The sequence below is a fragment of the Schistocerca cancellata genome, chromosome 5 (genome assembly GCF_023864275.1).
Source record: "Schistocerca cancellata isolate TAMUIC-IGC-003103 chromosome 5, iqSchCanc2.1, whole genome shotgun sequence".
In the NCBI taxonomy this organism is placed as follows: domain Eukaryota; kingdom Metazoa; phylum Arthropoda; class Insecta; order Orthoptera; family Acrididae; genus Schistocerca; species Schistocerca cancellata.
The window spans coordinates 242,130,222-242,144,827 of NC_064630.1; the positions used below are offsets into that span (position 1 = coordinate 242,130,222).

Sequence of the window (14,606 nt, forward strand, 5' to 3'; positions counted from 1 at the left end):
GTAGAGTGCCATGGTGTCAAGAAACTAAAGCACATAATATTTGTAAACACAAACATTTCTTCGTAATGCGTAAATCGCAGGAAAATTATAAATATGTTGATACAAAATCGGGTGTAAATTAACATTGTGGACATAGGAAATTTGACGTGAGCAATAAAAAATGTTGTAAATGACAGTAAAATGTTGTAAATGACAGTAAAATGTTAATTCCAGGAATGTAAAAGCAGGGTTATACTGCATACGGGGCGGGAGGGGGGGGGGGGGGGGGGGGGGGGGGGGGGCAGTTACAAACTACTGTGGCCTTTATCACGAAAACAAACGACATGAGCCTACTAATTCCGATCATGCCCTGCGACCAGCTGTGCAGTTTGAACATTCTAACACAAACCGTTCAGAAGTTATGACAGTTTTATTTCATATAGCTCAATGATTGTCACCCTGTGTATTGACCAAGGACAATCAACCTGCAATTTTTTTATATGACACAGATAACATACTATGACAACAAACAAATGTAAGAATGCAAAGGACTTACTATGTCAACAATAATATTTGGTACATAACAAGAACATCTACTTTGACAGCAAGCGAAAACAACCGGGGAAGGCAAACTTGCAGAATTTCATGTCCTGTCCAGCAGCCACAAAAGGGCTGGGTGCGTGCTTTCCCAGCTGAAAGCATGTAGTCAGCTGGGCACTCATCGAGCTGGTAGCACGTACATTTACGTATTTCAAGTGGTACTTTCTCTAGCAGAGCTGCTAGAATTTGGGTAGAAAATGCTGTCTATCTTGCACTTGCTAAGGCCTCTTCTTGAAGTAAGGACCAATCACACAGTCCCCAATAATTCCGCACAAAAAATTTTCACTTCACTGCCTCTAATGTTCAACTTGCCTCCATCAACATGGATTCTCAGCAGCCCAATAATGCATATTTCTCACATTCAGCTTTCCATGGTTTGCAAAGTTAGTTTCATCATTGAAGAAAATTCTCAGTAAACATCATGAACAAGCTATTTTTCAAATTGTGCATATGTGCAAAGAGTTACAAATTAATTTATTACAAGTTCATAAGTAAAGATGCAAATACTACAAATCCTCCACAATTATGTGTAACAAGAAGGCAGCATGCATTTCCCAGATATTTATCTAATCTTTCTAGAGGATGACTGCCCACAATTTACTATTTCATATGTATTTACAATTTTACATTGCAAAAGCAGATGTAGGAATGCTTTATGAACTTCGTTAACAACTTGGTTAATACTGTGATTGTTATTTTCATAAGAGATTGAAAAATGATTGCAATAACTTCCAGTTCTCTAGTGTTTATGCGTATGTTCAATTTACTTTAATTTTTAATTGCTGTCATTATTTATGAATTAACTTGGACTGAATAGAGTGTGATGTCAGAGAAAGTATTTAAGTACGAGCAATAGGGAGTGTGTGTGCTTTTGTCAAGTGGCTGTGTGGTCACATGAGTTACGTACTTTTAAGTTGTTGTTGGACTGTATTTTCAGGATTGATTTTGTGCAACTATATGAAATCAAATCAAGAACCATAAAAGAAGGTTGTATACCTGGAAGAATCCTAGAGATACTAAAAGGTATCAGATAGATTATATAATGGTAAGACAGAGATTTAGGAACCAGGTTTTAAATTGTAAGACATTTCCTGGGGCAGATGTGGATTCTGACCACAATCTATTGGTTATGAACTGCAGATTGAAACTGAAGAAACTGCAAAAAGGTGGGAATTTAAGGAGATGGGACCTGGATAAACTGAAAGAACCAGAGGTTGTAGAGAGTTTCAGGGAGAGCATAAGGGAACAATTGACAGGAATGGGGGAAAGAAATACAGTAGAAGAAGATTGGGTAGCTCTGAGGGATGAAGTAGTGAAGGCAGCAGAGGATCAAGTAGGTAAAAAGACGAGGGCTAATAGAAATCCTTGGGTAACAGAAGAAATATTGAATTTAATTGATGAAAGGAGAAAATATAAAAATGCAGTAAATGAAGCAGGCAAAAAGGAATACAAACGTCTCAAAAATGATATCGACAGGAAGTGCAAAATGGCTAAGCAGGGATGGCTAGAGGACAAATGTAAGGATGTTGAGGCTTGTCTCACTAGGGGTAAGATAGATACTGCCTACAGGAAAATTAAAGAGACCTTTGGAGAGAAGAGAACCACTTGTATGAATATCAAGAGCTCAGATGGCAACCCAGTTCTAAGCAAAGAAGGGAAGGCAGAAAGGTGGAAGGAGTATATAGAGGGTTTATACAAGGGCGATGTACTTGAGGACAATATTATGGAAATGGAAGAGGATGTAGATGAAGACGAAATGGGAGATAAGATACTGCGTGAAGAGTTTGACAGAGCACTGAAAGACCTGAGTCGAAACAAGGCCCCGGGAGTAGACAACATTCCATTTGAACTACTGATGGCCTCGGGAGAGCCAGTCATGAAAAAACTCTACCATCTGGTGAGCACGATGTATGAGACAGGCGAAATACCCTCAGACTTCAAGAAGAATATAATAATTCCAATCCCAAAGAAAGCAGGTGTTGACAGATGTGAAAATTACCGAACTATCAGTTTAATAAGTCACAGCTGCAAAATTCTAACGCGAATTCTTTACAGACGAATGGAAAAACTGGTAGAAGCCGACCTCGGGGAAGATCAGTTTGGATTCCGTAGAAATGTTGGAACACGTGAGGCAATACTGACCTTACGACTTATCTTAGAAGAAAGATTAAGAAAAGGCAAACCTACGTTTCTAGCATTTGTAGACTTAGAGAAAGCTTTTGACAATGTTAACTGGAATACTCTCTTTCAAATTCTGAAGGTGGCAGGGGTAAAATACAGGGAGCGAAAGGCTATTTACAGTTTGTACAGAAACCAGATGGCAGTTATAAGAGTCGAGGGGCATGAAAGGGAAGCAGTGGTTGGGAAAGGAGTAAGACAGGGTTGTAGCCTCTCCCCGATGTTATTCAATCTGTATATTGAGCAAGCAGTAAAGGAAACAAAAGAAAAATTCGGAGTAGGTATTAAAATTCATGGAGAAGAAGTAAAAACTTTGAGGTTCGCCGATGACATTGTAATTCTGTCAGAGACAACAAAGGACTTGGAAGAGCAGTTGAACGGAATGGACAGTGTCTTGAAAGGAGGATATAAGATGAACATCAACAAAAGCAAAACGAGGATAATGGAATGTAGTCAAATTAAGTCGGGTGATGCTGAGGGAATTAGATTAGGAAATGAGACACTTAAAGTAGTAAAGGACTTTTGCTATTTAGGGAGTAAAATAACCGATGATGGTCGAAGTAGAGAGGATATAAAATGTAGACTGGCAATGGCAAGGAAAGCGTTTCTCAAGAAGAGGAATTTGTTAACATCAAGTATAGATTTAAGTGTCAGGAAGTCGTTTCTGAAAGTATTTGTATGGAGTGTAGCCATGTATGGAAGTGAAACATGGACGATAAATAGTTTGGACAAGAAGAGAATAGAATCTTTTGAAATGTGGTGCTACAGAAGAATGCTGAAGATAAGGTGGGTAGATCACGTAACTAATGAGGAGGTATTGAATAGGATTGGGGAGAAGAGAAGTTTGTGGCACAACTTGACTAGAAGAAGGGATCGTTTGGTAGGACATGTTTTGAGGCATCAAGGGATCACAAATTTAGCATTGGAGGGCAGTGTGGAGGGTAAAAATCGTAGAGGGAGACCAAGAGATGAATACACTAAGCAGATTCAGAAGGATGTAGGTTGCAGTAGATACTGGGAGATGAAGAAGCTTGCACAGGATAGAGTAGCATGGAGAGCTGCATCAAACCAGTCTCAGGACTGAAGACCACAACAACAAACAACAACAACAACATATGAAATCTGTTCAAGGGACTTGAGACAGATGGAACCTGAAATTATTTCCTGCAGTTGATATTTATATTCGTTTGAACTCAGGATAACACACTAGTTTATGTCACAACTGACAGTAGGAAAACTGCACTTTCGAACTTTGAATGTTCATGTTGATTTTCATAAATTAATGCACAGTTAAATTAACACTGCTTGCATGTGTTTCTGTATTCAACACTCTGCAAAAACATATTAATTATTGTTTAACTATTTTTTACTCAATCTGCAATTTATGCGAGGCCACCATTCTCATGTGTGAACATTAAACTAACTTTACTTTTTAATGACAGTGTTACTAAAAGGGACAGACTGCTACTCACCATATTATGGAGATGTTGAGTCGCAGGCAGGCACAACAAAAAGACAGCTATGCAAGTAAGCTTACAGCCTAAAGGCCTTCTTTTAAGGTTGACCCCCCCCCCCCCCCCCCCACACACACACACACACACACACACACACACACACACACAATGACCACTGTCTCCGGCCCCCGAGGACAGACTGCAAGCAACAGCGCATGTTGGGAGAAGCGATCTGGGTGGTGAGGTGTGGAGGAGACGTATGGGGAGGGGGAGGGATAGCAGGGTAGAGGTGGGTACAGTGAAGTTCTGCTTGTGGGAGCATGCAGGGATGTGGTGAGGAGAAGGTAGGGTAGCTAGGTGCAGACAAGAGTTTAGATGGAAGGTGGGTGTGGTGGGGAGAATGGAAGCAGAAAAGGGGAGGAGAAAAGTAAAAAGACTATGGGTGCATTGGTGCAATAGAAGGTTGTATAGTGCTGGAGTGGAAACATGAAAGGAGATACAGGGTTGTAGGACAGTGACTAATGAAGGCTGTCCCAAGCCGTGAAGCAGTCACTGAAGTGAAGAATGTTGTGATGGGCAGCGTGCTCAGCAACTGGCAGGTCCAGCCATTTCTTCGCCAGTTTGTCGGTGGCCACTCCTAAGCACAGAGCAGCTTAGTTTGTGGATCACGTGACTGTTTTCATAGGCAGCCCTGCTTTTGACAGCATAGGTAATGATTGTGACTGGACTGGAGTAGGTGTGGTGGTGGGAGGATGTATTGTCATTGCGACTCACAGTCTCCACTATATTGTGAGTAGCATTCTATAGTTTTCATAAAATCCTCATCATTCCATCCAGGACTTTCCATTGTTTCACTTATCTGATTTTGTCAAACATGGATTTCTCCAATCATTTCTCACTTTAAAGTATTATTCGCTAACATGTCTACTTATTAAAATGGGGTTCGATGATCAAATCTGTATTAAAGGTATGGGCTTTAAGATGTCGGCGCGCAACCAATCCTTCAGATACTAACGAGTTAAGCCAACAAATTAGGTGCTACATTACCTACACTAATCTTGTCCAATAAAACCACCAGTGCACTCATAAGGGTATGTTTGTTATGCAACATTGCTGCTGGCAGCTCCCACCTCACTGTTCACCAGGAGCCTTGTTACATTTATGCTGCAACCTCACTGTTCACCAGTACTAATTACTTTGCAGCTGTTCATGTGGCTAGCAGAGTCAAACACAGCACTGATGGACCTTAAATCACCCAACCATGGCTCACGTTTCAGGACACACAGCGATGGTCAAGGCGCAAAACACAAACTAGCTTGGTCTCGTCACCTGGCAAGGGTCATAACGAGCAGTGATGGTGCAGGTTAAATGGACTGGTAAGGCTCACTGGGCTCGATTCATCATTGCTGGTCCATGCCAGTAAGCAGCAAGGTGACAGCTTAAAAGCACCCTCACTCAGCAGCATTCCTCAGCATCACGTGTCCCATAGCAATCTTCATCCATCACAGAGGGCATCTTGGACCACCGCCAGCTGCTGCTGGCACAATATGCTGAGATGCTATGATCTACAGGCTAGGTAATGCACCATCATGCTCTATTGTTGCTCCTCACTGCTAGTCTCTCTCTCTCTCTCTCTCTCTCTCTCTCTCTCTCTCTCACACACACACACACACACACACACACACACAAACAAACCTTATACCGGCTTCAATGGTCACATTTTTGTAACTTCATTTTAATTGATGAGTGAACTACAAGACTCTTATCCTGATTTCAGTGCTCAGTTTTCCTTCCTTTGTTTCTCATTGCTTTGTATTCTTGGACACACAATACATCACAATTAAGGACCTGCATTTGGGTTCTTCCCATTATTATGATTGTGGTACTGCCCTTCCTATTCATCTACACCTAATGTTTAGTCTTGATTAATCAGTGTTCAAAATGACGGCATGATTCAGCTGTGCAAATAGGACCGAGTCAGATGCTTCCAAAGCTACACAGTGTATCACATTTAGTGGATTCCCTTTTTACCAGAAGTGGTGGGCAGGCAAAGTGTAACATCAAAACTTCACTGTTGTAGATGTGCCTCCAAGACTTGGCTCTGTATAGTTCTCACTGTTAGGAACCTGTGTCAATGCACCTTCATCGATTTTGCTCCCATCAATCTTAAATTTCAGTGAATCTACATCAATTTGTACAATCCTTTGTGGCAGGATAAGTCAATTCTCCAACAAATCTGTTCCCACAGCAGTGCCACTCCCATATACACCTTGTTATAATGTTCAGAAATCACTGGAAGAAACATCAATAACAATGAAAGTAAGTTAGGATAGCAGGCATGTGCTTGCAAAAAGCTGAAAATACTGATACAAATTACTGTTTGTCAAGATGCATTCACTGCATGCTTAAACATGAATCATGGTGGAGTCTCTACTACATAGTAAAATGACTTCTTATCAAACTTTATACTGATACAACAAAATTCCACTGTCAGACAAAAGAGGGGGGATGGGAGAGGGAGAGGGAGGGCGAGAGAGAGAGAGAGAGAGAGAGAGAGAGAGAGAGAGAGAGAGAAGAAAAATAACTGGAAAATTGCCTTTGGATACAAGCACTTCACAGGTCTGTTTATACACACCTGCAACAAAGCTGATAAAGTTCTTGCAGAGGCTCTTCGTTGCACAAAAACCAGTACATTATTATTTCCCTGTCGAGACTGCTCAGCTTCTGATAAATCTCGAAATATCTTCTCGATAAGTGAAACAAACATCATAAATTTGTTACTGGAGAATCTACGGATCTGCTCACGTGGCTCTGTCAAAACCATTATCTGCCTCTTCATGCCATCCCTGAATTTTAAAAAAATACACATTTTTTTAACACAGGAAAATGCTTGCTGGAATAAAAACACTCAAATAAGAAAAGATAATTACTCGCAATGTAATGGATGGACAGACGGATGGACACACAGACATAAATAAATTGCATCATGTTCTTTACTCCAAATGTGAAGAACAGCCTTCAGGGACGTGAAACTAGTACCAGTCAAATCACTTGACTCTCCAGGCTTTCACAGCAGATCTGTTTTACATGCAGCTCCCAGCTTTATGTTGGATCATGCTGAGTAAATTCCACAATATTTTCTCAAGGTAACTGCTTCACAACATTAGGTGGATGCTGTTGGTGAGTAGCAAGAGCTCATGCCCAAACAGTGGCTGTTTCCTTGTACAGGCCCTGTCCAGAAGTAGATCATGTGTCCAAATAAATGATAGCCACATGTTTAGAGACTCTTATTTGGAACCGAGTTGTGGCCCTTTCACATGCAACATGGATCACTGTTGCTGCTGACAGACATTACTGTGGAGACAAGCCAAACCACTTCTAGTAGCTAGATTGGTCCTCCACTATACTGCCACATGACTGCCTTCAAAGATTCTTCTTTTCCTCTCTATCTAATGGCAGTAAATGTGAAGCCCTACTATACAATGGAATACGCATTGTGATTTATGTGTGTAAAATCCTGTAATGGAAGAGAGAGTTGCTGCTCACCCTATAGCAAGAGATGCTGAGCCACAGAAAGGCACAACAAAACGACTGTTGGCATGTTAGCTTTCGGCCACCAAGGCATTCGTCAAAAAAAGCCAACATACACACACACACACACACACACACACACACACACACACAGAGATACTCACACAAACACAACCCACACACACATGACCACAGACTCTGATAGCTAGAGCCACACTGCAATAGGCAGGGCATTAGGGGAAAGGAAATTGGGTGGAAGTAAGGAGGAGGCTGGGGCAGCGAGGGGGAGGGATATCAGGTTGGGGTGGGGGACAGTAAAGTGCTGTTGGAAGTGTGCAGGGACGAGGTGGAAAGTGGGGGAGAAGGGGGGGAGAGGGTTAGCGGAAAAGGAGAGAACTAAAAAGACTGGATGCGTTGATGGAATACAGGGCTGCATAGTGCTGTAATGGGAACTGGGAAGGGGCTAGATGGGTAAGGGCAATGACTAATGAAGGTCGAGGCCAGGAGGGTTACAGGAACGTAGGATATAATGCAGGGAGAGTTGCCACATGCATAATTAAGAAAAGCTGCAGTAGCTGGGAAGGACCCAGATGGCACAGGCTGTGAAACAGTGAAGGAAGTCATGTTGGGCAGCGTGCTCAGCAAAAGGGTGCTCCAGTTGTTTGTTGGCCACAGTTTGTCGGTGACCATTCATGCGGACAGACAGTTTGTTGGTTGTCATGCCCACGTAGAATGCAGCTCAGCTTGTAGATCACATAACTGGTTTCAAAAGGAGCCCTACCCTTGATGGGATAGGTGATATTTGTGACTGGGCCGGAGTAGGTGGCAGTGGCAGTGGGAGAATGTATAGGACAGGTCTCTAAGTCTGTTACAGGGATTTGAGCCATAAGGTAACGGGTTGTGAGCAAGGGTTGTGTAGTGATGGTCTTATATATTGTGTAGGTTCGATGAATGGCGGAATAACACTGCGGGATGGTTGGGAACGATAGTGAGCAGGACATTTCTCATTTCAGGGTATGATGAGAGGTAGTCAAAACCCTCGAGGGGAATGTAATTCAATTAGTCCAGTCCTGGGTGGTATTGAGTCACAAAGGGAATGCTCTTCTGAGGGGCTTTGGAAGGTGCTGGGTGACTGGAAAGATAAGGCATGGGAGATCTGTTTTTGTACAAGGTTGGAAGGGCAATTACGATCTGTAATGGCCTCAGTGACACACTATGTAGGTGCTGATAAAGCCACCTTTGAGGTGGAGGTGAAGATCGAGGAACGTGGCTCTGATGGGTTGAGTAGGACCAATTGAAACGAATGGGGTAGAATGTGTTGAGGTTCAGGAGGAATGTGGATACGGTGTCCTCAATCTTGATCTAGATCACAGAGGTGTCATCAATGAATCTAAACCAGGTGAGGTGTTTGGGATTCTGGGTGTTTAGGAATGACTCCCCTAGATGGCCCATGAACAGTTTCAAGTAAGATTTTGCAATACGGGTGCCCATACCCATACCCCAAATTTTTTTTTGTAGGTAATGCCTTCAAAGGAGAAGTAATTTTGGGTGAGAATATTGTTGGGCATGGTTGCTAAGAAGGAGGTGGTCAGTTTGGAAGCCATCAGGCCTTGGGAAAGGTAGTGAACAATAGCAATAAGGCCGTGGGCATTACAGATGTTAGTGTAAAGGCATGTGGTAAAGAAACAGGAACTGTGAAGAGCCAATGGAGGAAATGATTGGTATCTTTTATATAGGAGGGTAGGTTGCGGGTAATAGGCTGAAGGTGTTGGTCTACGAGAGCAGAGATGCTCTCAGTGAGGGCACAGGAACAGCCAAAATGGGTTGTCCTGGGTGGTTGGATTTATTGACTTAAGAAGCAAGTAGAAGATAGGAATGCAGGGAGTGGCAGGGGTGAGGTGAGAGAGAGACTCTGGGGGAGAGATTCTGGGATGGACCTAAGGATTTGAGGGTCCACTGGAGATGCTGCTGAATTTCTCGAATGGGGTCACTGTAGGTGGATGAATCTGACAGCTGGTGGAGTGCTTCTGCCAGGTAATGCTTGTGGTACAAAACAACAGTTGTGTCACCTTTGTCATAAGGTAGGATTATACCACTGGGATCAGTATTTAGGTGGTGGATTGCTGATCTTTCTGCAGATGTAAAGTTAGTTTGCATGTTGAATGATTTGACAAATTATGGTGATGCAAAGTTCGAGGTTAACAAATTCTGGAAAGTTAACAGGGGGTGATTTGGGGTCAGTGGGGCTGGATCACGTTTCGATGAAGGAGTCAACTGAGTCAGCCTGAAATCCAGCAGCACCTCCAGTCTCTCCTCGCATGCTTAGATCCATCCCACAACATCTCCCCAGAGTCCATCTCTCTCCTCACCCCAACCATTCCCTGCACCTCTACCTTCTACACACTTCTTAAAAGTCCATAAACCCAACCACCCAGGACGCCCCATTGTGACCAGTTACTGTGCCCCCACTGAGAGAATCTCTTCTCTCGCAGACCAACACCTTCAGCCTATTACCTGCAACCTACCCTCCGATATAAAAGATACTATTTCCTCCATCTAATCTCCACAGTTCCTGTCCCTTTATCACACGCGTTTACATGAACATCCCTAATGCCCAGGGCCTTAGAGCTATTTAACACTAGCGTTTCCAACACCTGAAGGATTCCAAACCAACAACCTCCTATCTAGTTACAATGACCAACTATATCCTCACTCACAATTACTACTACTTTGAAGGAACTACCTGCAAACAAATCTGGGGTATGGCTCTCGGCACCCGCATGGCACCATCCTTTGCCAACTTATTCATGGGCTATCTAGAGGAATCCTTGCTAAACACCCAGAACCCCAAACCCCTCTCACGGATCAGATTGATGACATCTTCGTGATCTGAATTAAAGGTGAGGACACCCTATCCACATTCCTCCAGAACCTCAACACCTTCTCCTCCATTTGCTTCACCTGGTCTGACTCAACCTAAGGAGCCACCTCCATTGATATTGACCTCCACCTCAAAGATGGCTACATCAGAATCTCTGTCCATATTAACCACCAGCAATACCTCCACTTCGACAGCTACCTTCCATTCCACACTGAGTCGAGTCCCTTCCACACAGCCTAGCCACCTGTGGCAATCACTTCCGTAGTGATGAGCGGTCCCTCTCGAAATATACTGAGGGTCTCACTGAGGCCTTTACAAACCGTAATTACCCTCCCAACCTTATACAAAAACAGATCTCCTGTGCCTTATCTTTCCAGTCGCCCAGCACCTCTCAAAGCCCCATCATTCGACCACAGAGGAGCATTCCCCTTGAGACTAGTACTACCCAGGACTGGAGCAACTGAATTACATTCTCTGCCAGGGTTTCAACTATCTCTTGTCATGCCCTGTAATGAGAAATGTCCTACCCACTATCCTTCCCACTCTTCCCACAGTGGTATTCTGTCGCCCACCGAACATACACAATATCCTCGTCCACCCCTAGGTAACATGTGCTCCCAAACCCTTGCCTCATGGCTCGGGTCCCTGCAAAAGAGCTAGGCGCAATACCTATCCCATACATCCTCCCACCACCATTTACTTCAGTCCGGTCACAAACGCCACCTATCTCAACAAAGGCAAGGCTACATGTGAAACCAGTCATGTGATCTACCAGCTGAGCTGCAACCACTGTGCTGCATTCTATGTGGACATGACAACCAACATGCTGTCTGTCCACATGAATCGCCACCAACAAACTGTAGCCAAGAAACAACTGGCGCACCCTATAGCTGAGCACGCCACCCAACACGACATCCTTCATTTCAATAAGCGCTTCACAGCCTTTGTTATCTGGATCTTTCATACCACCAGCAGCTATTCTGAATTGTGCAAGTGGTAACTCTCCCTGCAATATAGCCTATGTTCCTGTAAGCCTCCTGGCTTCAACCTTCATTAGTCATTGTCCTTACCCATCTAGCTCCTTCCCAGCTCCCATTACAGCACTTCACAGCCCGTTATTTCACTAACATACCCAGTGTTTTTACTTCTCACCATTTCTGCTAACTCCCCTCTCCCTCAACCTCCATCTAACCTCCCGACTGCACCTAGCTGACCCATTCTGTACCTCATCCCTGTACGCTCCCTGCAGCACTTTACCATCCACTGCCCCCCCCCCCCCCTCCCTCCCTGCTATCCTTTCCCCTCCATACCCTAGCCTCTTTCTTACCCCCATACGGTTGCCTCTCCCATAATGCCCTGTTGCTCACAGTCTTGCTCCAGAGACTGTGGTCATATGTGTGAGTAATGTTTGCATGAGTGTTTGCGTGTGTGTATGTTGTCTATTTTTGACACAGTCCTTGTTGGCAAAAGCTCACTTTCAGACAGTCTTTTTGTTGTGCCTTTCTGAGACTCTGTATCTCCACTATATGGTGAATAGCAACTATCCTTTTCATTATATTGTTACATTCCGTCCTGGATTTTCCATTGTTTGATTAAATCCTGAAATGAATATGTCTTAAATAATGAAATTTTTTGCCCGTCTAGCTACCGACTTCGGTCTGGCTCCCAGATACCGTGAAGGCTGACAGCAGAATCTATAACCCAGCACACACACACACACACACACACACACACACACACACACACACACACACACGAGGTCAAAAATTTGTTCCTGACAGGGGCTCTGAATACTTTACCATACGTCTGAAATAAATTAAATTGAGCACACATGATTTCTGGATGAGATCTGCATAAGAAGATCATGGCAATGTGGACATCAGCTATTGTTACTTGTCTGTAGCAATGACCTGACAAAATCTCGCAATTGTGTCAAGGGAATAATGAGGGATTTACACAATGTCAACTGCCTAGAGGAAACACTGGGAGATTTACACAATGTGATCCAGCACCAGACTTCAGAATTACACGCTCAGGTCAAATCATAGTTAATTTGCCTGAATAACCACTGCAGGCTCCTTTAGTGAAATAAACCAGCAACTGATGGGACTATAGCTAATATACTCATTCTAATAATTACAGTAATTATTTATAGATTTCTTTATGTATGATATCTTCAGGATGTCCATAACTAAATTTATAGGTACAAAATGCTGTACAGAGAGAAAACTGGTGCTCAGAATGACATCAAATTTGAGCAGCACATTAGTGATGCAGAGAGAAATGTCATGGGACCAAAAAGTTTAATGAAAATTTTACCCTTAATTGGTACTATAAGTGTCTTAACGTAAACGGGGTCAGTTACAAATGACATATGAATTGCAATATGATGACTACACCACCCATACTGTTCACTGCGCATGACTGCGCAAGTTTGGTAGCCAACAATTGCGGCACTGTTAGGTAAGCCAATCAACCATGGCTAGGTCAAACCACATCGGATCCAAAATATCCGTTTTTAATTGTCCTGGACCCAAAAATTGCATAAAACAAAAATTACATCAGTTTTTAATGGTCTGAGGCCAAATACCACATAAAATGCAAAATGTCATCCATTAGTTCCTAATTGTCATGAAACTGGTGCAAGACATGTTCAATTTGCTGTCCACTGTTTTCTGCCACAAGCTGACATCGAGAAACAGCATGTTTCACAAGAGATCGGAGCGTCTCAGGGGTCACATTCAGAATGCATTGCACAATGCGTTCATTCAATTCAGCTATATTTGTGATTGGAGCACTGAAGACAACATCTTTAAAATAACCCCACGGCCACAAGACACACGAATTAAGATCAGGTAATTTGGAGAGCTTGGCTGTAGGGAAATGACAGCTCATAATTCTAGCATTTACAAAATGCAGGGGCTGTGGCGGGGAGGGGGGGGGGGGGGCTCCCAACAGAGTACCATATTACACTGGATAAAATGACTGCAGAAATCAACAAATATATTACTTCAACAGATTCAATCATTTTTTTATAATTATGTAGCAATATAGGTTACAATATATTTCAATCAAATTTTAACAAAAGAATAAGAGCAGCAATAGCTTACTATCTAAGCCAATAAATATCATTTAACTTAAAATGGACATCTTATTATTTATTAATATACATTGGATGTATATTAATGTACGAGTAACACTTACAATAATCAAGAAAGCTTAGTATGCCATGTGCGCCCACGAACAAATTGGTAAAATTTGGTGTTGCTTAAAGTAGTTTTTGGTAACTGTTTTGGAGTTCAGGGTAAAAACGTGTCTACAGACTGCATTTGCCCAGGAAAATAATGCAATTTGACCCAGATGTCCGGTGATTTCAAAAACTTTGAAATACAGGAAAATAATACAATTTCACCCAGATGTCCGTTGATTCCAAAGTTTTTGTCTGGGGTCAGCAATTTACGTAAATTTTAAGTAGGTTTTTGTCTGGGGTCAGCAATTTATTTTCCTGGGCAAACACAGTCTGTAGATGTGTTTTTACCCTGAACTCCAAAACAGTTACCAAAAACTACTTTAACCAACACCAAATTTTACCTATTTCTCAGTAGAGGACCCCAACCCTCCTTTTGTTAAGCGATATTCCATTCCCCCAACCTTCCCCCCGCCATTGATCCCCCCCCCCCCTTCACTGACTTCTAGAATCGCCCCTGTCAAAATGCCTCTGCAGCACCTACTTCACTAGCTGCGCTATGTGCAGAGGACTGCCTTCTGGCTTAAAAATGATCTTACCCACACATCCACACAGTTGAAGGGTTGGAACAACATTGGTGTGCAAAAGCCCCTCAGAATGTTTACTAGTGACAGTACAGGTAACAGAAACTGCAGGCCTCATCTCATTGAAAAAATATGGCACTATAATTGACAATGCCGTCAACCCGCACCACACAGTCACCTTTGCAGAATGGAGTGGTACTGGCCAATGCGCA

At 42.9% G+C, this 14,606-nt stretch overlaps 1 protein-coding gene across 7 annotated transcripts in view; it reads right to left on the reverse strand.

Annotated features, from left to right (window-relative positions):
* LOC126188203 (endoribonuclease Dicer-like) overlaps positions 1–14,606 on the reverse strand; it is a 425,024-nt gene that overhangs the window by 274,987 nt on the left and 135,431 nt on the right. For all 7 annotated transcript variants that reach the window (XM_049929751.1, XM_049929747.1, XM_049929748.1 and 4 more), the window contains one exon: positions 6,847–7,057. In XM_049929751.1, the coding sequence (XP_049785708.1) occupies positions 6,847–7,057 (211 nt within the window). The remainder of the gene's footprint in view (positions 1–6,846; positions 7,058–14,606) is intronic.